The 21308-nt window shown below is 48.2% G+C and overlaps 1 protein-coding gene across 4 annotated transcripts in view; it reads right to left on the bottom strand.

Moving 5' to 3' along the window:
- The window catches only part of PTPRO (protein tyrosine phosphatase receptor type O), a 555000-nt gene that overhangs the window by 63918 nt on the left and 469774 nt on the right, over nt 1-21308 (bottom strand). For 3 of the 4 annotated variants that reach the window (XR_013215987.1, XM_077267281.1, XM_077267278.1), the window contains 4 exons: nt 11863-11925; nt 6504-6539; nt 6172-6253; nt 5290-5380 (listed from right to left, as the gene is read on the bottom strand). Coding sequence is in view for 3 of the 4 variants with exons in the window: in XM_077267281.1 (XP_077123396.1) it covers nt 5290-5380; nt 6172-6253; nt 6504-6539; nt 11863-11925 (272 nt within the window). In the remaining variant the exon portion in view is untranslated. The remainder of the gene's footprint in view (nt 1-5289; nt 5381-6171; nt 6254-6503; nt 6540-11862; nt 11926-21308) is intronic. The other variant, XM_077267279.1, reaches the window with a different exon arrangement.

Here is a 21308-nt window from a genome sequence, read left to right on the forward strand (position 1 = left end):
TTCTGCTTGTTGCCTGTCCTTAGCAGTGGTTTCCTAGCAGCTATTTTACCGTGAAGGCCTGCTGCACAAAGTCTCCTTTTAACAGTTGTTGTAGAGATGTGTCTGCTGCTAGAACTCTGTGTGGCATTGACCTGGTCTCTAATCTGAGCTGCTGTTAACCTGCGATTTCTGAGGCTGGTGACTTGGATAAACGTATCCTCAGAAGCAGAGGTGACTCTTAGTCTTCCTTTCCTAAAGCGGAAACCCTGGACCCATGGACTTCTAGGTCAACAAATTGGACCAGTGGCAAGAACTGGCCAAGTTTGAAATGGGAGTATGGTTATGTCAAGCCTCTTGTGTCAAGTCAGTGAGGGTATTCAGTGGATTTGTCTCACCAAAGTAGACCATGTTATCTACCACAAGTGTGGAAAATCTAACATTTAATCAGGCACAGATCAGTGCAGACTTTTAAGCACCAGCAGCTGATGCTAGTAACTGGCTATACCATCTGTCTGTTGACTGTCGTCTACACCATTTTGCCGCCAGTGCTGGTGGACAACACACTGTCCATAATGTCATTCATATTGTAGTACTGTTGCTGCCATTTGTGGCCCTAAACGGCCAAGCATCTCCTTGCCTGCCCCGTTCTAACTCTCGACCATACACAATGCTCCGGTGTCCTCCGCCATGAATACAGCCCTGGCCCTCCCTCATAACACATGCCCTTACTCTCTACCATGCTGCTCCTGTCACAGTCACTGGCTATGCCAGTGACATCTGCTGCCTGCCCCGTCCTAACTCTCTTCCATGCTGCTTCTGCCACAGACACTGCACAGCTACACCAGTGACACATCTGCTGCCTGCCCATCTGTTATGATCTGGTGGCCTAAGAGCAGCATGGGACGTACTCTGGAGAAGGTGGTACCTGTACTGACAGCAGACCCTGAACCTAACACCGCAACTAGAAGTAGCCGTGGAATGTACCTAGCGCTCCCTAGACATCTCGACACAGCCGGAGGACTAATTACCCCTAGAGATAGAAAAGGGAAAACTATCTTGCCTCAGAGAAAATCCCCAAAGAACAGGCAGCCCCCCACAAATATTGACTGTGAGAGGAGAGGGAAAAAACATACACAGACTGAAATGAGAATTTAGCAAAGGAGGCCACTTCTAGCTAAATAGAAAGGACAGGACAGAGTACTATGCGGTCAGTATTAAAACACTAGAAAATATCCACCACAGAAAATACAAAAACTCCACAGCTAACTAAAGACATGGAGGGTATATCTGCATCTCCAGAGATACCAGCTCAGCTAAACAAATCCTTATACAGACCAAGCTGGACAAGACAAAACATGGAAAATAACTGAACAATAAGACCACAGCATGTGGACAGCAAAATCAAGGCCAGAACTTATCTTTGTTGAAAAGAACTGCAAAGCAGAAGAGACCAGGCAGGGATGTGAATCCTCCAGGAACAATGGACAACAAGCACTGACTAAAGGGTGAAGCAAGACTAAATAGCCCTGTCCAAATTGCAAAAAGTGAAAACACCTGATAAATGCTGTGATTCAGAGACAGCAGCGATACCACTTACAACCACCGGAGGGAGCCCAAGAGCAGAATTCACAACACCCGTCCTACTCTCTACCATGCTGCTCCTGCTGCAGTTCACTGCACAGCTACACTAGTGACACATCTGCTGCCTGCCCGTCCTACTCTCTACCAAGCTGCTCCTGCCACAGTCACTGCACAGCTGCACCAGTGACACATCTGCCTGCCCCATCCTAACTCTCTACCATGCTGCTCCTGTGGTGCCCCAGGGTCCTGGTCGTCACAGTAATGTCGCTTTCCTCACGGGGAGAGTGATATTACTTTTGGAGTCAAGCTGGGATAACCATCACCAGGTAACCACAAGCATGCAACACATTCTCACTCCAGGCCACAAAGGGGAGCTTTTGTTTCTATTTATTAGGTGATATAGGTGATATATATATCTATATATATAATTGTCTAAGGGTTTTCCTGTCTGTCTGTCTGTCTGTCCCATTTATTCATTCGCTGATTGGTCGAGGCCGCCTGGGCCTCGACCAATCAGCGACGGGCACAGTATCGATGTAGAAATCCCGTGTCTCTGATTGGTCGAGGCCGCCAGGCCTCGACCAATCAGCAACGGGCACAGCATGGCGACGATGATGTCATAATGGAAATCCCGCGTCTCTGAATCAATCAGCGACGGGCACAGTATCGACGTAGATGTCATAATGGTTGCCATGGCGACGATGATGTCATAAAGGTTGCCTCGACCAATCAGCGATGGGCACAGTCGGAATCATCATTGTCCATATACTACGGGGACACGCATATTCTAGAATACCCGATGCATTAGAATCGGGCCACAATCTAGTATATATATATATATATATATATATATATATATATATATATATATATATATATATATATATATATATATATATATATATATATATATACAGTGCCTACAAGTAGTATTCAACCCCCTGCAGATTTAGCAGGTTTAATAAGATGCAAATAAGTTAGAGCCTTCAAACTTCAAACAAGAGCAGGATTTATTAACAGATGCATAAATCTTACAAACCAAAAAGTTTTGTTGCTCAGTTAAATTTTTATAAATTTTAAACATAAACGTGTGGGTCAATTATTATTCAACCCCTAGGTTTAATATTTTGTGGAATAACCTTTGTTTGCAATTACAGCTAATAATCGTCTTTTATAAGACCTGATCAGGCCGGCACAGGTCTCTGGAGTTATCTTGGCACACTCCTCCATGCAGATCTTCTCCAAGTTATCTAGGTTCTTTGGGTGTCTCATGTGGACTTTAATCTTGAGCTCCTTCCACAAGTTTTCAATTGGGTTAAGGTCAGGAGACTGACTAGGCCACTGCAACACCTTGATTTTTTGCCTCTTGTACCAGGCCTTGGTTTTCTTGGCTGTGTGCTTTGGGTCGTTGTCTTGTTGGAAGATGAAATGACGACCCATCTTAAGATCCTTGATTGAGGAGCGGAGGTTCTTGTCCAAAATCTCCAGGTAGGCCATGCTATCCATCTTCCCATGGATGCGGACCAGATGGCCAGGCCCCTTGGCTGAGAAACAGCCCCACAGCATGATGCTGCCACCACCATGCTTGACTGTAGGGATGGTATTCTTGGGGTCGTATGCAGTGCCATCCAGTCTCCAAACGTCACGTGTGTGGTTGGCACCAAAGATCTCGATCTTGGTCTCATCAGACCAGAGAACCTTGAACAAGTCAGTCTCAGAGTCCTCCAAGTGATCATGAGCAAACTGTAGACGAGCCTTGACATGACGCTTTGACAGTAAAGGTACCTTACGGGCTCGTCTGGAACGGAGACCATTGCGGTGGAGTACGTTACTTATGGTATTGACTGAAACCAATGTCCCCACTGCCATGAGATCTTCCCGGAGCTCCTTCCTTGTTGTCCTTGGGTTAGCCTTGACTCTTCGGGCAAGCCTGGCCTCGGCACGGGAGGAAACTTTCAAAGGCTGTCCAGGCCGTGGAAGGCTAACAGTAGTTCCACAAGCCTTCCACTTCCGGATGATGCTCCCAACAGTGGAGACAGGTAGGCTCAACTCCTTGGAAAGGGTTTTGTACCCCTTGCCAGCCTTGTGACCCTCCACGATCTTGTCTCTGATGGCCTTGGAATGCTCCTTTGTCTTCCCCATGTTGACCATGTATGAGTGCTGTTCACAAGTTTGGGGAGGGTCTTAAATAGTCAGAAAAGGCTGGAAAAAGAGATAATTAATCCAAACATGTGAAGCTCATTGTTCTTTGTGCCTGAACTACTTCTTAATACTTTAGGGGAACCAAACAGAATTCTGGTGGGTTGAGGGGTTGAATAATAAATGACCCTCTGAAAAAACTTTTCCCAATTTAAAAAAAAAATAAACAAAGAAATAACATTCTTTTTTGCTGCAGTGCATTTCACACTTCCAGGCTGATCTACAGTCCAAATGTCACAATGCCAAGTTAATTCCAAATGTGTAAACCTGCTAAATCTGCAGGGGGTTGAATACTACTTGTAGGCACTGTATATATATATACACACACTGTGGTTTTGGAGGGAAAGGAGTTAGTTAGTTCCGGACACAGTCAGAGCCAGACTATAGTCTGAGGAGAGCGGGTTTAAGGAGCTGCAGCTCCTGGAAAGAGACACATAGAAAGCCGGACGTATTGCAGTGAGCGTGCCGGAAAGAAAAGCACAGGAGAGGATACCAGAGGGGGACCATCCACGATCAGGTTGCCTCCCTCTGAGGTGCAGAAAACCGGTAACTGGAACACCGAGGTTGTAAGTGCCTCGCAGGAGCGATTACCTCCTGTCAGTGTATCGCTGGCAGTCTTTGAGAACAGTCACATTAATGACTGCTCTCAAAGTCATAAGGATCATGGTGGGACATTATGTATTAACTTCTCTGTGGATAGGTGAGGAATATTGTGGTTTATTATTTTATTTTTGTTGCAGGAGACATTGGCTTCGGTGGATTAGGTGTTTGGCAAGTATGGTTTAATTTAAATTCAATAAAGGAGTTTTTGTCATTATTTCAAATAAAGAACTTTATTCTGGGTGTCTGTTTTTTTAGAATATCAATGTGGGATTAGTAATGGGAGTGTCTTATAGACGCCTCTCCATTATTAACCTCGTGGCTTCATGCTCCCCCCAACCATCACCCCACTTGCCACCGATACAGGGTAAGTGGGAAGAGCAAAATTAAGTGCCAGATTTGGCGCATCTTATAGATGTACCATTTCTGGGGTGGCAGAGAGGTGATGTTTTTAGTCTGGAGGCAATATCCATGCAAGCAAATACTCAATGTACGCACATAACCTAAGGTGTTCATCTAACTCCGAGGGGAACTCGCACTGAGCTGCTCAGATTTTCCAGGCAATTGGAGCATTATATTCATGCGATTTGCATGAAGTTACTTGCCACAAGTCATTTTTGGGGGAAAATTTGTCGAAGTTGGAGAATTTGAATTTCAAAAGATCTTCTCATCTCTACATGTGATTCATTATTCTAGCCACCTGACTGCTGCGGCTAATCATTGGCCTCAGTCAGGTGACGGAACGTAATTTCAGGGTCCATGGGGGTAAGTGCAGGTGAATGGGCCTCAGTTTATTATTGAAGGCTTCTCCTATGTACAGTATGGGTTATGGTTGTGAGGCGTCAGGACGATACCAGGCAGACCGTGGTAAAGGTCTTGTCATGGTGCCCCTGTACGAGTGGTGGGGCCATCATTCCTATGTTTACTCACATGGTAATATGTTTGTGTAGCGATTTTTACATCTGTTCACAGGGAGGTCAGCAGCGCTGTGCGGAATATCCAGGCCGATCATCTTCAGCTCCTGGAAAAGACATCGCCAACGGTAACAGGGTGACACATGGGTAATGTGATGTCCGGAGGTCTATGGCCAAGCTCTGTTAATGTTGAGGGCCACGCTGAGGGACTGTCACGCACAGTGTAGGAAAGACTAAGTGCAACATAAAGGGATAAGGAGAAGGGAACCTAACAATAGGGAAGGGTGGATTTGAGACCTCCATGCTGCTCTAACATCACCCTGTCTGCCCTAACGACTCTATATAGGTTCTGCACCTATCGCAGAGCAGGAAACCTAATCCCTGCCTGCCCCTAGCAGTAAGCCCTGCATAGGGAAGGACAGGATATAGACTGGTCAATCCAAACTACCACTAATGACAAATGGGATACACAAACAAGGGGAACACTTGGCTTGAGTAGACTCAGAGAGAAACACAGACTTCCTCCAAACACCAAAAAGGAAGATAGCCGACTACTGTAGTGCCAAGACTCAACAGGGAAATGGAAATATCACTGGCAACTCCTAGCAGCAAGCTGGAATTATAAACACCCCGGTTCAGGTGTGTCAATTAGAGTAGGAGGAAGGATGCCACTGGGTCCTAGACTCAAAAGGACCAGGAAGAAGTTTGCAAAGCAAACTGCTAAGACCTTCTGTAGTCAGATGCAGTGCGATGGTCGGCAGCCACTGACACACCCATGACAGGGACATGCTTAGGGGCGCCACAAGGGTGGACTACACATGTACCAAGCAGATCTCAGCTCAGGACCAGTGTGTTATCAGAGACAACTATGATCTGGGACTTGGATTCTATCACTTACCTCAAACTGCAGCGAGAACTTGTAGTCAGAGTCCTTGGCCATGTCCACAATATAGGAATCAAAGTCATCCAACTGCACGGGACTTCCAGGACAAAGGAGAAGTCAAAGAAAGGGTTATTAATATGGTCTTCACTAATATGGACCCCACTAATTACAATAACAAGTTACTGATGATAAATGAGGTGGAAAGTCCAAACAGCGCCGGCACAACCACAGGCTGACAGCTGATATCAGAGAGCAACAGCGGTGGGGCATGTCACCATCACATATCCTGCCCACCTCTGACTGCAGCTGATAATGAGATGAAGGGAAGGACGCCGCTTGTCACCTACTTGGTCAGCTTCCGCTTCTTGAATCCATTCTTGCTCCTAAAACAAAATATTAAAGAATATGTAACAGCAGAGAATGTAACGTATGCAGACAAGTCACTGGTGATCGGGTCCAGGCACAAGTCACTGGTGATCGGGCGCAGCCACAAGTCGCTGGTGATCGGGCGCAGCCACAAGTCACTGGTGATCGGGCGCAGTCACAAGTCACTGGTGATCGGGCGCAGTCACAAGTCACTGGTCATCGGGAGCAGCCACAAGTCACTGGTCATCGGGCGCAGTCACAAGTCACTGGTGATCGGGCGCAGCCACAAGTCACTGGTGATCGGGCGCAGCCACAAGTCACTGGTGATCGGGAGCAACCACAAGTCACTGGTGATCGGGCGCAGCCACAAGTCACTGGTCATCGGGCGCAGTCACAAGTCACTGGTGATCGGGCGCAGCCACAAGTCACTGGTGATCGGGCGCAGCCACAAGTCACTGGTGATCGGGAGCAACCACAAGTCACTGGTGATCGGGCGCAGCCACAAGTCACTGGTCATCGGGCGCAGCCACAAGTCACTGGTGATCGGGCGCAACCACAAGTCACTGGTGATCGGGAGCAACCACAAGTCACTGGTGATCGGGCGCAGCCACAAGTCACTGGTCATCGGGCGCAGCCAAAAGTCACTGGTGATCGGGCGTAGCCACAAGTCACTGGTCATCGGGCGCAGTCACAAGTCACTGGTGAACGGGCGCAGCCACAAGTCACTGGTGATCGGGCGCAGCCACAAGTCACTGGTGATCGGGCGCAACCACAAGTCACTGGTCTTCGGGCGCAGTCACAAGTCACTGGTGATCGGGCGCAGCCGCAAGTCACTGGTGATCGGGCGCAGGCACAAGTCACTGGTGATCGGGCGCAGCCGCAAGTCACTGGTGATCGGGAGCAACCACAAGTCACTGGTGATCGGGCGCAGCCGCAAGTCACTGGTGATCGGGCGTAGCCACAAGTCACTGGTCATCGGGCGCAGTCACAAGTCACTGGTGATCGGGCGCAGCCACAAGTCACTGGTGATCGGGCGCAGGCACAAGTCACTGGTGATCGGGCGCAGCCGCAAGTCACTGGTGATCGGGAGCAACCACAAGTCACTGGTGATCGGGCGCAGCCACAAGTCACTGGTGATCGGGCGCAGCCACAAGTCACTGGTCATCGGGCGCAGCCACAAGTCACTGGTGATCGGGCGTAGTCACAAGTCACTGGTGATCGGGCGCAGTCACAAGTCACTGGTGATCGGGCGCAGCCACAAGTCACTGGTGATCGGGTGCAGCCACAAGTCACTGGTGATCGGGTGCAGCCACAAGTCACTGGTGATCGGGCGCAACCACAAGTCACTGGTGATCGGGCGCAGCCACAAGTCACTGGTCATCGGGCGCAGTCACAAGTCACTGGTGATCGGGCGTAGCCACAAGTCACTGGTGATCGGGAGCAACCACAAGTCACTGGTGATCGGGCGTAGTCACAAGTCACTGGTGATCGGGCGTAGTCACAAGTCACTGGTGATCGGGCGCAGTCACAAGTCACTGGTGATCGGGCGCAGCCACAAGTCACTGGTGATCGGGTGCAGCCACAAGTCACTGGTGATCGGGCGCAACCACAAGTCACTGGTGATCGGGCGCAGCCACAAGTCACTGGTCATCGGGCGCAGTCACAAGTCACTGGTGATCGGGCGTAGCCACAAGTCACTGGTGATCGGGAGCAACCACAAGTCACTGGTGATCGGGCGTAGTCACAAGTCACTGGTGATCGGGCGTAGTCACAAGTCACTGGTGATCGGGTGCAGCCACAAGTCACTGGTGATCGGGTGCAGCCACAAGTCACTGGTGATCGGGCGCAACCACAAGTCACTGGTGATCGGGCGCAGCCACAAGTCACTGGTCATCGGGCGCAGTCACAAGTCACTGGTGTTCGGGCGTAGCCACAAGTCACTGGTGATCGGGAGCAACCACAAGTCACTGGTGATCGGGCGTAGTCACAAGTCACTGGTGATCGGGCGTAGTCACAAGTCACTGGTGATCGGGCGCAGTCACAAGTCACTGGTGATCGGGCGCAGCCACAAGTCACTGGTGATCGGGTGCAGCCACAAGTCACTGGTGATCGGGCGCAACCACAAGTCACTGGTGATCGGGCGCAGCCACAAGACTTGTAACGTCTGTCAGAGGCTCAATAAGGCTTCCTCATACAGACATGGCAGATTCCAGAGGAATCCCGACCTTTACCCCTGTACAGGGATCTGGTCTTTTACAACTGGTTCACTGGATTGCTACCATGGAAAGGCTGCTGGCTGAAGGATGAACCAGAGGTGAGAGAAGTGGAGATTGCCGGGTCAAAACCAGGAGGAGCAAAGGTACAAAGAATGGTCAGGAAACAGACCACAGGCAGACAGGAATCCAACAAGTAACAGAAAACCACCAGACAGACAAAGCTATAACTGGCAGTGGGAGTCAGAGGCTCAGGGATGTAAATGGAAGAGAGCACTGCCCAGGGCTCAGAACCCTGACCCTAACCACACAGCTCCCTGACATGAATTCCCGACTCTGTTGGTACTCAAAGGACGGCCGCACTGCCGCTGGGAGGTGCCCCTATCAAAGGCAGAGCACCTCCAAGTGACTGAGGTGGAAACAGAGTGGAAAGACACTGGCCTGGACTTGACAACTCTTGTCACTGATAGCGGCCAACAGTCAGTGCGTGAAGCCACAAGTCAGTCGTCAATGGGTGCAGTCACCTGTCACTAGGTGCAGTTACTAATCACTGGGTGCAGTCACTCGTCACTGGGTGCAGTCACCTGCCACTAGGTGCAGTCACCGGGTGCAGTCATCAATCACCGATCACTGGATGCAGTCACCAGTCACTGGGTGCAGGCATCAGTCACCAATCACTGGGTTCAGTCATCAGTCACTGGGTGCAGTCAGCAATCACAGAGTGCAGTCAGCAATCACTGGCTGCAGTCACCTGTCACTGGGTGCAGTCACCTGTCACCAATCACTGAGTGCAGTCATCAGTCACTGGGTTCAGTTATCAGTCACCTGTCACCAATCACAGAGTGCAGTCACCAATCACTGGGTGCAGTCATCAGTCACCTCCTGTCACTGGGTGCAGTCACCAATCACAGATCACTGGGTGCAGTCACCAGTCACTGGGTGCAGTCACCAATCACAGATCACTGGGTGCAGTCAGCAGTCACCTGTCACTGGGTGCAGTCACCAATCACAGATCACTGGGTGCAGTCAGCAGTCACCTGTCACTGGGTGCAGTCACCAATCACAGATCACTGGGTGCAGTCACCAGTCACTGGGTGCAGGCATCAGTCACCAATCACTGGGTTCAGTCATCAGTCACTGGGTGCAGTCAGCAATCACAGAGTGCAGTCAGCAATCACTGGCTGCAGTCACCTGTCACTGGGTGCAGTCACCTGTCACCAATCACTGAGTGCAGTCATCAGTCACTGGGTTCAGTTATCAGTCACCTGTCACCAATCACAGAGTGCAGTCACCAATCACTGGGTTCAGTCATCAGTCACCTCCTGTCACTGGGTGCAGTCACCAATCACAGATCACTGGGTGCAGTCACCAGTCACTGGGTGCAGTCACCAATCACAGATCACTGGGTGCAGTCAGCAGTCACCTGTCACTGGGTGCAGTCACCAATCACAGATCACTGGGTGCAGTCAGCAGTCACCTGTCACTGGGTGCAGTCACCAGTCACTGGGTGCAGTCACCAATCACAGATCACTGGGTGCAGTCAGCAGTCACCTGTCACTGGGTGCAGTCACCAATCACAGATCACTGGGTGCAGTCAGCAGTCACCTGTCACTGGGTGCAGTCACCAATCACAGATCACTGGGTGCAGTCACCAGTCACTGGGTGCAGGCATCAGTCACCAATCACTGGGTTCAGTCATCAGTCACTGGGTGCAGTCAGCAATCACAGAGTGCAGTCAGCAATCACTGGCTGCAGTCACCTGTCACTGGGTGCAGTCACCTGTCACCAATCACTGAGTGCAGTCATCAGTCACTGGGTTCAGTTATCAGTCACCTGTCACCAATCACAGAGTGCAGTCACCAATCACTGGGTGCAGTCATCAGTCACCTCCTGTCACTGGGTGCAGTCACCAATCACAGATCACTGGGTGCAGTCACCAGTCACTGGGTGCAGTCATCAGTCACCAGTCACTGGGTGCAGTCACCAATCACAGATCACTGGGTGCAGTCAGCAGTCACCTGTCACTGGGTGCAGTCACCAGTCACTGGGTGCAGTCACCAATCACAGATCACTGGGTGCAGTCACCAGTCACTGGGTGCAGTCACCAATCACAGATCACTTGGTGCAGTCATCAGTCACCTGTCACTGGGTGCAGTCACCAATCACAGATCACTGGGTGCAGTCACCAGTCACTGGGTGCAGTCATCAGTCACCAGTCACTGGGTGCAGTCAGCAGTCACCTGTCACTGGGTGCAGTCAGCAGTCACCTGTCACTGGGTGCAGTCACCAGTCACTGGGTGCAGTCACCAATCACAGATCACTGGGTGCAGTCACCAGTCACTGGGTGCAGTCACCAATCACAGATCACTTGGTGCAGTCATCAGTCACCTGTCACTGGGTGCAGTCACCAATCACAGATCACTGGGTGCAGTCAGCAGTCACCTGTCACTGGGTGCAGTCACCAGTCACTGGGTGCAGTCACCAATCACAGATCACTGGGTGCAGTCAGCAGTCACCTGTCACTGGGTGCAGTCACCAGTCACTGGGTGCAGTCACCAATCACAGATCACTTGGTGCAGTCATCAGTCACCTGTCACTGGGTGCAGTCACCAGTCACTGTAGGTGAACTCGCCTGTGATTCTAGTTCACTCGTGTGGTGGGGAGGGTCAGGGAGGGACTTCTGTCTGCATGGAGAGACCATTATCAGCCGGTATCACCGATTCCCCCATTCATATGACAGTGAACCTCATACTTCTCACAGCTGAGGACTTGCTACATTTGTATCCATTTTGAACAATACAATTTACCAGTACTGGTTCATTGTAACCGCCCCTCAGCTCAGGATTCTGCTGCTCAGGGGTCTAGGGTTAGCCTCATGATTTCATCTATCTAACGGGGCTGAGAAGGGTCATTCTGGCCCTGGTGGACCATTTTGTGGCCTCCGGATGTGAGATGTTTCACAAATTAATCAATGAACAAACAAGGAAATGAAGACCATATTTATCGGGATTCCCACAGCAACGTTGCTCACAGATGGTCAGAATGCTGGAGGAAAGTGGTGACAGATACGGTACAAAGTGGTGAGTGGGGGTGAGGAGGACACACAGGGGCTCTGCGAGCGACTGACCTAACAGGACACTGCTGCTCCAGACAAACACTGCTACCTCTCTGGTAAAAGATTCTGGTAGCGCTAAAAAAGAAACAGAGATTCTCTTAAGGGTAAATGACACTGCACAGAAGCGATTTATGACCAATGTCAGCTCCCATCACAGGCATAACGACAAGTTCCTCCATGGTGGAAGCATATCCTGACCCTAACCCAACAAGTCCCTCGTATGGGTGTTCTGAGCTCCCTTTATAATGTGTATTGTTAGGTCTAAATGTACCCTGATAACCTTGACCTATACTAGCCTAATACTAGACCTACATGAAAGCCTAACCTCACGATCCCTAGTACAAGAACTACACTCTAGGAAAACCCCACAAACCATTGTTCTAGATTTACGCTATAGACTAACCCCAAGTCTTAACCTCTAGTACTAGATCTACAATATAGTCCAACCCATCTAGCCTCTATACTAGGTCTGCACTAAAACCTAACCACAGTAGCTCGAATTAGAGGTCTACACAATAGCCTGACTCAACTGGCCCTAATATTAGACCTACACTGCAGCCTAACCACACTGGTTCTAGCACTGGATCTACAATGTAGCCCATTAGCCGTAATACCAGATCTACACTATAAGCACACCCCACTAGTCATTACTCTAGATCTACACTATAGCCTAACCACACTACCTCGAATTAGAGGTCTATACAATAGCTCGACTAAACTGGCACTAATATTAGACCTACACTACAGCCTAACCACCCTGGTTCTAGCACTAGATCTACGCTATAGCCCAACCTCATTAGCCCTAATACTAGATCTACACTATGGCCAAACCCCATTAGCCCTTATATTAGACCTACACTACAGCCTAACCACCCTGGTTCTAGCACTAGATCTACGCTATAGCCCAACCTCATTAGCCCTAATACTAGATCTACACTATAAGCAAACCCCACTAGTCATTAGTCTAGATCTACACTATGGCCAAACCCCATTAGCCCTAGTGTTAGACCTACACTACAGCCTAATCACCCTGGTTCTAGCACTAGATCTACACTATATCCAACCCCATTAGCCCTAATACTAGATCTACACTATAAGCAAACCCCACTAGTCATTAGTCTAGATCTACACTATGGCCAAACCCCATTAGCCCTAGTGTTAGACCTACACTACAGCCTAACCACCCTGGTTCTAGCACTAGATCTACACTATATCCAACCCCATTAGCCCTAATACTAGATCTACACTATAAGCAAACCCCACTAGTCATTAGTCTAGATCTACACTATAGCCTAACCACACTAGCTCTATTTCGAGGTCTATACAATAGCGCGTCTCAACTGGCACTAATAATAGACCTTCACTACAGCATAACCACCCTGGTTCTAGTACAAGCTCTACACTATATCCAAACCCCATTAGTCCTAGTGTTAGACCTACACTACAGCCTAATCACCCTGGTTCTAGAACTAGATCTACACTGTAGCCCCACCCTATTAGCCCTAATACTAGATCTACACTATAAGCAAACCCTACTAGTAATTACTCTAGACCTACAGTATAGCCTAACCCTACTAGTCTTAACACTTGCTCTATGCTATAGTCTAACCCTACTGGTCCTGGTACTAGATCTACACCATAGCCTAACCACTCTAGCAATAATACTAGGTCTACATGAAAGCCTAACCCCACTATGCTTTGTACAAGAATTACACTATAGGCACAGCCTACTTGCCTATGTTCTAGATCCACGCTAGAGCCTAAACCTACTAGTTTTAACACTAGGTCTACACTATAGTTTAACCCAACTGACTCCAGTATAAGATCAATACTAAAACCGACACTACCTCAATCAATACGAGCCCTAGTACTATATCAACATTAATGATTGACCCCTCAACTATCTCTAATACTAGGTCAACACTAATGCACAACACAAATAGGCTATCTGTATGGATCGGAGGCTGCGGGAGAGACGTGTAGTGTAGCGAGAGGTTCATTTGCTTCCTACTACTCCTGTTGTTATGCCACCTTATGAAGTTATGGAGGTGGGGGCCATCAACCTCAGAGAGAAAGAGAGGAGATGGCGACGCAAAGGAAATTTGTGTTTCTACTATGGAAAACCCGGACATTGGAAAAAGGACTGTCCCTTCTGCCCACCGACTAGCAAAGTGTCAGGAAAACGCCTAAGTCTGGGTGACTACTGAGAAGGTCACCCAGACTCAGGTACCTTTTTCCTCATTTCATAAAATATTGTTGGAAGTGGAACTTTGTAGTGGGAATTGCTTGTCTCTGAGGAGTTCCTCCTTAAGATGGGTTCCTTGCACCAGGAAGATATTTCATGTTTTGTTCCGGACAATTTTCTTGCGGCACTGGTGTTGGGATTTCCTTAGTTACAGTTACACAATCCTGTGATTGACTGGGAATCTCGGGACATTGTTAAATGGGGTCCTAATTGTATTAAAGGTTGTCTTACCTCTAAAATGGTGTCATCCGTAAGTCTGGAGGGTATTGCGGAGCACCTGAAGGATTTTGAGGATGTTTTTTCTGAAAAGGAGGCCGAGATCTTACCAACACACCACCCTTTTGATTGTGCTATCAATGTGATTCCGGGTGCTAAATTGCCCAAGGCCCGTCTGTACAACCTCTCCTTGCCCGGTGTGAACCGCTATGAAAGAATATATTTCTGAAAGCTTATATAATGGTTACATCCGTCCCTCTTTCTCTCCGGTGGTGGCTGGTTTCTTTTTAGTAAAGAAAAAAGATGGTGGTTTACGCCAGTGACTCGATTTTCGGGAATTAAATAAGATCACAGTGAGAAATACTTATCCCCTCCCACTCATCCCTGATTTGTATAACCAATTATCTGAAGCCAAGTGGTTTTCTAAATTGGACCTCAGGGAGCATATAATCTTATCCGTATTTGGGAAGGGGGATGAGTGGAAAACGGCATTTCTCACCTCTGAGAGTTTGTTTGAGAATTTGATAATGCCCTTTGATCTCACTAACGCGCCAGCCGTCTATCAGAATTTTATTAACCATATATTTTCTGATTTCCTTGGGCGCTTTATGGTGGTTTACCTAGATGATATCCTTGTATTCTCATCTGACAAACAAGATCACATGGGTCATCTACGTGCAGTTCTCCAGAATCATATAATCATAGAATGATAGAGTTGGAAGGGACCTCCTGGGTCATCTGGTCCAACCCCTGCTCAAAGCAGGGTTTACTAAATCAGCCCAGACAGATGTCTGTCCAGCCTCTGTTTGAAGACTTCCATTGAAGGAGAGCTCACCACCTCTCGTGGCAGCCTGGTACAGTCATTGACCACCCTAACTGTCAAAAAGCTTTTTCTAATATCTAATCTGTGTCCCCTCCCATTCAGTTTCATCCCATTGCTTCTAGTCTTTCCTTGTGCAAATGAGAATAAAGATGATCCTTCTACAATGTGACAGCCCTTGAGATATTTGTAGACAGCTATTAAGTCTCCTCTCAGTCTTCTTTTCTGCAAGCTAAACATTCCCAAATCCTGCAACCATTCCTCATAGGACATGGTTTGCAGACCGGTCACCATTCTGGTCACTTCTCTGAACTTGCTCCAGTCTATTGTTGAGGTGGATGCATCGGAGGTGGGGTTGGGGACGGTGTTGTCCCCAGGACCCGCCACTTTGACTAATCTGAGACCCTGTGCCTTTTTCTCAAAGAAATTCTCTCCCGCTGAGAGAAATTAAGATGTCAGAAATCGGGAGTTGTTGGCCATAAAGTTGGCTTTTGAAAAATGATGCCACTTTTTGGAGGGGGCTTTTCATTGGATCACGGACCACAAGAACCTGTCCTATATTGAGTCTGCCAGACACCTGTTAGACAGGGGAGGTGGTAGCTTTATTTTCACGCTTTCATTTTCTCACCACCTTTCGACTTGGTTCCAAAAATGTCAAGGCCGATGCCTTCTCTCGTAGCTTGGATCCAATATCACCTCCCGAACCTCCTTCCTCCATTCTTCAGCACAGGGTGGTCATGGCAGCAGTGTCCTCAGAATTGGAGCAGGAGATTCGTGAGGCTCAGTCTCTTGCTCCTCCGTCATTGCCTGATAACAAGCTCTTCGTCCCTGTTCAGTACCGGTTGATGATAGCACATTTACTCTGCAGCCCACCCATAACTCTACTAATGATGATAGAACTCTGTAGCCCACCCATAACTCCACTAATGATGAAAGAACTCTGTAGCCCACCCATAACCCTACTATTGATGATTGAACATTTACTCTGCAGCCCACCCATAACCCTACTAATGATGATAGAACATTTACTCTGCAGCCCACCCATAACCCTACTATTGATGATTGAACATTTACTCTGCAGCCCACCCATAACCCTACTAATCATGATAGAACATTTACTCTGTAGCCCACCCACAACTCTACTAATGATGATAGAACATTTACTCTGTAGCCCACCCATAACCCTACTAATGATGACAGAACATACTCTGTAGCCATTCCGTCAGCACTAAGTAATAATATTGATGTGAAAAATAATTTCAAAATCTGGAGACCAAAACACTGTCCATTTCTATCTGTGACAATAGAGGATGTGGCCTTAATTATTGCAATAATATCTTAATAAAATAAACCTATTGATTGGAAGGTGGTCAGGCGAAATGTAAATGGAATTGGACGCTTATGTTCCAGTCCAGCATCATCTTCTTGCTATAGATGATAACGGGTAAAGAGGAGCCTCGACCATTCAGTCCATGTTAACATGAAGATAAATACTAGGGTACCTGCTATCTTTATAAAGAGTTCTTCTCTAATTGACCAGCAAAATGAGCAACCTGACCTTGTGCAAGGCCCTCTGCTCCTTCTATTGGGACCACGCTAAAGATAACCTGGTTTCGTTATGCCCAATATTAAAGCTGCTGACCCCAAATTTTGCAAGTAACATGAGTTATAAAATATCATATAATACCTTTACACCACATATCTTCTGATCTTTTGTACATTAATGGGGGAATTAGTCACTTGTTTGTACCAAGACTAATCAGTTCCACCTATAACTATCACCATGTTTAGTGCTAGCATGCGTTGCTAAAAACCATTACAATGTATCAGACATAAGTAGCATAAGGTATGCATCAATAAATCAAGGGTTAATTACCCATATTGTGTCTCCTCTTGTCCACGATGTGACCGCAAACCCGACGCACGTTTTGTGAGTATAAAGACTCGCTTCCTCAAGATGTCTGGCCCTGACCTATTAGACCAAGAAGATGCCTCACCCTCATCAGGTAGACTGAGTAGATGCCAGGGCCTCAGGAAACAGACTGAGTAGATGAATGAACTTCACGAAAAAGACAGAGAAGATGCCAAGACTATAAAAGCTATCATGAAAGTCTATGATAAATTGTTGTTATCTTTCCAACAACAAGAACTAAGTGTGCATTCTCCAATATTTAGAGGCATCTCTCCTAACAACTAGGGGTCAGACTTTCCCAACATCAATAGCCGGGCCTGCACCCCAAAAACAACTATTGGCACCTCCTCCAAAGTAGCACTTCCCCCAATTACAACAACTAGGGGCACCTCCGCTAACTAGGGGTGCTCCCTTCAATAACAACTGGGAGGCACCTCCCCCAACAACTAGAGGCGCCTCCCACAACAGAAACTTGGGGTGCCTCCCTCAACATCAAATAAGGCTCAGCCTTCCCAACAACAACAGCAAAAATTTAGGGCAAACTTCACCCACAACAACAGTGGCTACCTACCCATCAATAGTAAGGGGACAGCCTTCACAACAACTACAACAACTAGTGATATCTCCCCACAACAACAACTAGGGGGCACCTCACAAGTTGAGAAGCTTTGGGTAGAGTCTATATTCATTTGCTGGTGGGCTTAATATCTCTATGGTATTCAGACCTTTCCCCTTCCTGTTTATTACTCACAGTGTTTGCCATCGAAATGAAGGCTCCGCTCCGGGGCTGAAACGCACAGTATGGAATTTTACTGACAAATTATAATTATTGAAGCGATTCAGTTTGTTTTTCTCCAGGCACTATCTGTCCGCTATTTAGAAGGAGTAGTGGGTGTCATCAGACTGAACCAATGTCATCTATCTGTCATTTATACAACTCCAGAGGATGGGCAGAACATCTATCACAGAGTAACATACTAACAGTTTTCAAGGCCGAAAAAAAGACCTTTGTCCATCCAGTTCAGCCTATATTCCGTCAGAATAAGTCTCCAGATCTATGTCCTTCTAAAGAACCTAATAACTATAAAATACAATATTGTTACGCTCCAGGAAGACATCCAGGCCTCTCCTGAACCCCTCGACTGAGTTCGCCATCACCACCTCCTCAGGCAAGCAATTCCAGATTCTCAACTGCCCTAACAGTAAAGAATCCTCTTCTATGTTGGTGGAAAAACCTTCTCTCCTCCAGACGCAAAGAATGCCCCCTTGTGACTGTCACCTTCCTTGGTACAAACAGATCCTTAGAGAGGTATTTGTATTGTCCCCTTATATACTTATACATGGTTATTAGATCGCCCCTCAGTCGTCTTTATTGTAGACTAAATAATCCTAATTTTGCTAATCTTTCTGGGTATTGTAGTTCCCCCATCCCCTTTATTAATTTTGTTGCTCTCCTTTGTACACGCTCTAGTTCCATTATATCCTTCCTGAGCACTGGTGCCCAAAACTGTACAGTACTCCATGTGTGGTCTAACCAGGGATTTGTACAGAGGCAGTATAATGCTCTCATCATGTGTATCCAGACCTCTTTTAATGCACCCCACGATCCTGTTTGCCTTGGCAGCCGTTGCCTGGCACTGGCTGCTCCTGGTAAGTTTATCATTAACTTGGACCCCCAAGTCTTTCTCCATGTCAGATTTACCCAGTGGTTTCCCGTTCAGTGTGTAATGGTGATATTGATTCCTTCTTCCCATGTGTATAACCTTACATTTATCATTGTTAAACTGCATCTGCCACCTCTCGGCCCAAGGTTCCAACTTATCCAGATCCATCTGTAGCAGAACACTATCTTCTCTTGTATTGACTGCTTTACATAGCTTTGTATCATCTGCAAATATCGATATTTTACTGTGTAAACCTTCTACCAGATCGTTAATAAATATGCTGAAGAGAAGAGGTCCCAACACCGACCCCTGCAGTCCCCTCTGGTCACAGCGACCCAGTTAGAGAATATACCATTTATAGCCACCCTCTGCTTTCTGTCACTAAGCCAGTTACTTACCCATTTACACACATTTCCCCCAGGCCCAGCATTCTCATTTTGTCACTTACCTGTGACTGCCATATCTGTCTCCTGTCACCTACCTGTCACAACATACCTATGACCGCCCATATTTGTCAACTACCTGTCACCACCTAACTGTAACCACCATATCTGTCACCCAACTGTCACCACATACCTGTGACCGCCAAATCTACCACCTTCCTGTCACAACATACCTATGACCGCCCATATCTGTCACCTGTCACCACATACCTGTGACCGCTATATCTGTCATCCACCTGTCACCACATACCTGTAACCGCCATATCTGTCAACTACCTGTCACCACATACCTGTGACCGCCATATCTGTCACCTTCCTGTCACAACATACCTGTGACCGCCATATCTGTCACCTACCTGTCACCACATACCTGTGACCACCATATCTGTCACCTACCTGTCACCACATACCTGTGACCGCCATATCTGTCACCTACCTGTCACCACATACCTGTGACCGCCATATCTGCTACCTACCTGTCACCACACACCTGTGACCGCCATATCTGCTACCTACCTGTCACCACATACCTGTGACCGCCATATCTGTCACCCACCTGTCACCACATACCTGTGACCGCCATATCTGTCACCTACCTGTCACCACGTACCTGTGACCGCCATATCTGTCACCTACCTGTCACCACGTACCTGTGACCGCCATATCTGTCACCCACCTGTCACCACATACCTGTGACTGCCATATCTGTCACCCACCTGTCACCACATACCTGTGACCGCCATATCTGTCACATACCTGTCACCACGTACCTGTGACCGCCATATCTGTCACCTACCTGTCACCACGTACCTGTGACCGCCATATCTGTCACCCACCTGTCACCACATACCTGTGACGGCCATATCTGTCACCTTCCTGTCACCACATACCTGTGACCGCCCATATCTGTCACCTACCTGTCACCACATACCTGTGACCTCCATATCTGTCACCTACCTGTCACCACATACCTGTGACCGCCATATCTGTCACCCACCTGTCACTACATACCTGTGACCGCCCATATCTGTCACCTACCTGTCACCACATACCCGTGACCGCCATATCTGTCACCCACCTGTCACCACATACCTGTGACGGCCATATCTGTCACCTACCTGTCACCACATACCTGTGACCGCCCATATCTGTCACCTACCTGTCACCACATACCCGTGACCGCCATATCTGTCACCTACCTGTCACCACATACCTGTGACCGCCATATCTGTCACCCACCTGTCACTACATACCTGTGACCGCCCATATCTGTCACCTACCTGTCACCACATACCCGTGACCGCCATATCTGTCACCTACCTGTCACCACATACCTGTGACCGCCATATCTGTCACCCACCTGTCACCACATACCTGTGACCGCCATATCTGTCACCCACCTGTCACCACATACCTGTGACCGCCATATCTGTCACCCACCTGTCACCACATACCTGTGACCGCCATATCTGTCACCTGTCACCACATACCTGTTACCACCATATCTGTCACCTACCTGTCACCACATACCTGTGACCATCATATCTGTCACCTACCTGTCACCACATACCTGTGACCGCCATATCTGTCACCTACCTGTCACCACGTACCTGTGACCGCCATATCTGTCACCCACCTGTCACCACATACCTGTGACGGCCATATCTGTCACCTTCCTGTCACCACATACCTGTGACCGCCCATATCTGTCACCTACCTGTCACCACATACCTGTGACCGCCATATCTGTCACCTACCTGTCACCACATACCTGTGACCGCCATATCTGTCACCCACCTGTCACTACATACCTGTGACCGCCCATATCTGTCACCTACCTGTCACCACATACCCGTGACCGCCATATCTGTCACCCACCTGTCACCACATACCTGTGACCGCCATATCTGTCACCCACCTGTCACCACATACCTGTGACCGCCATATCTGTCACCCACCTGTCACCACATACCTGTGACCGCCATATCTGTCACCCACCTGTCACCACATACCTGTGACCGCCATATCTGTCACCCACCTGTCACCACATACCTGTGACCGCAATATCTGTCACCCACCTGTCACCACATACCTGTGACCGCCATATATGTCACCTACCTGTCACCACATACCTGTGACCGCCCATATCTGTCACCTG

The sequence above is a fragment of the Ranitomeya variabilis genome, chromosome 5 (genome assembly GCF_051348905.1).
Source record: "Ranitomeya variabilis isolate aRanVar5 chromosome 5, aRanVar5.hap1, whole genome shotgun sequence".
Taxonomy (NCBI): Eukaryota; Metazoa; Chordata; class Amphibia; order Anura; family Dendrobatidae; genus Ranitomeya; species Ranitomeya variabilis.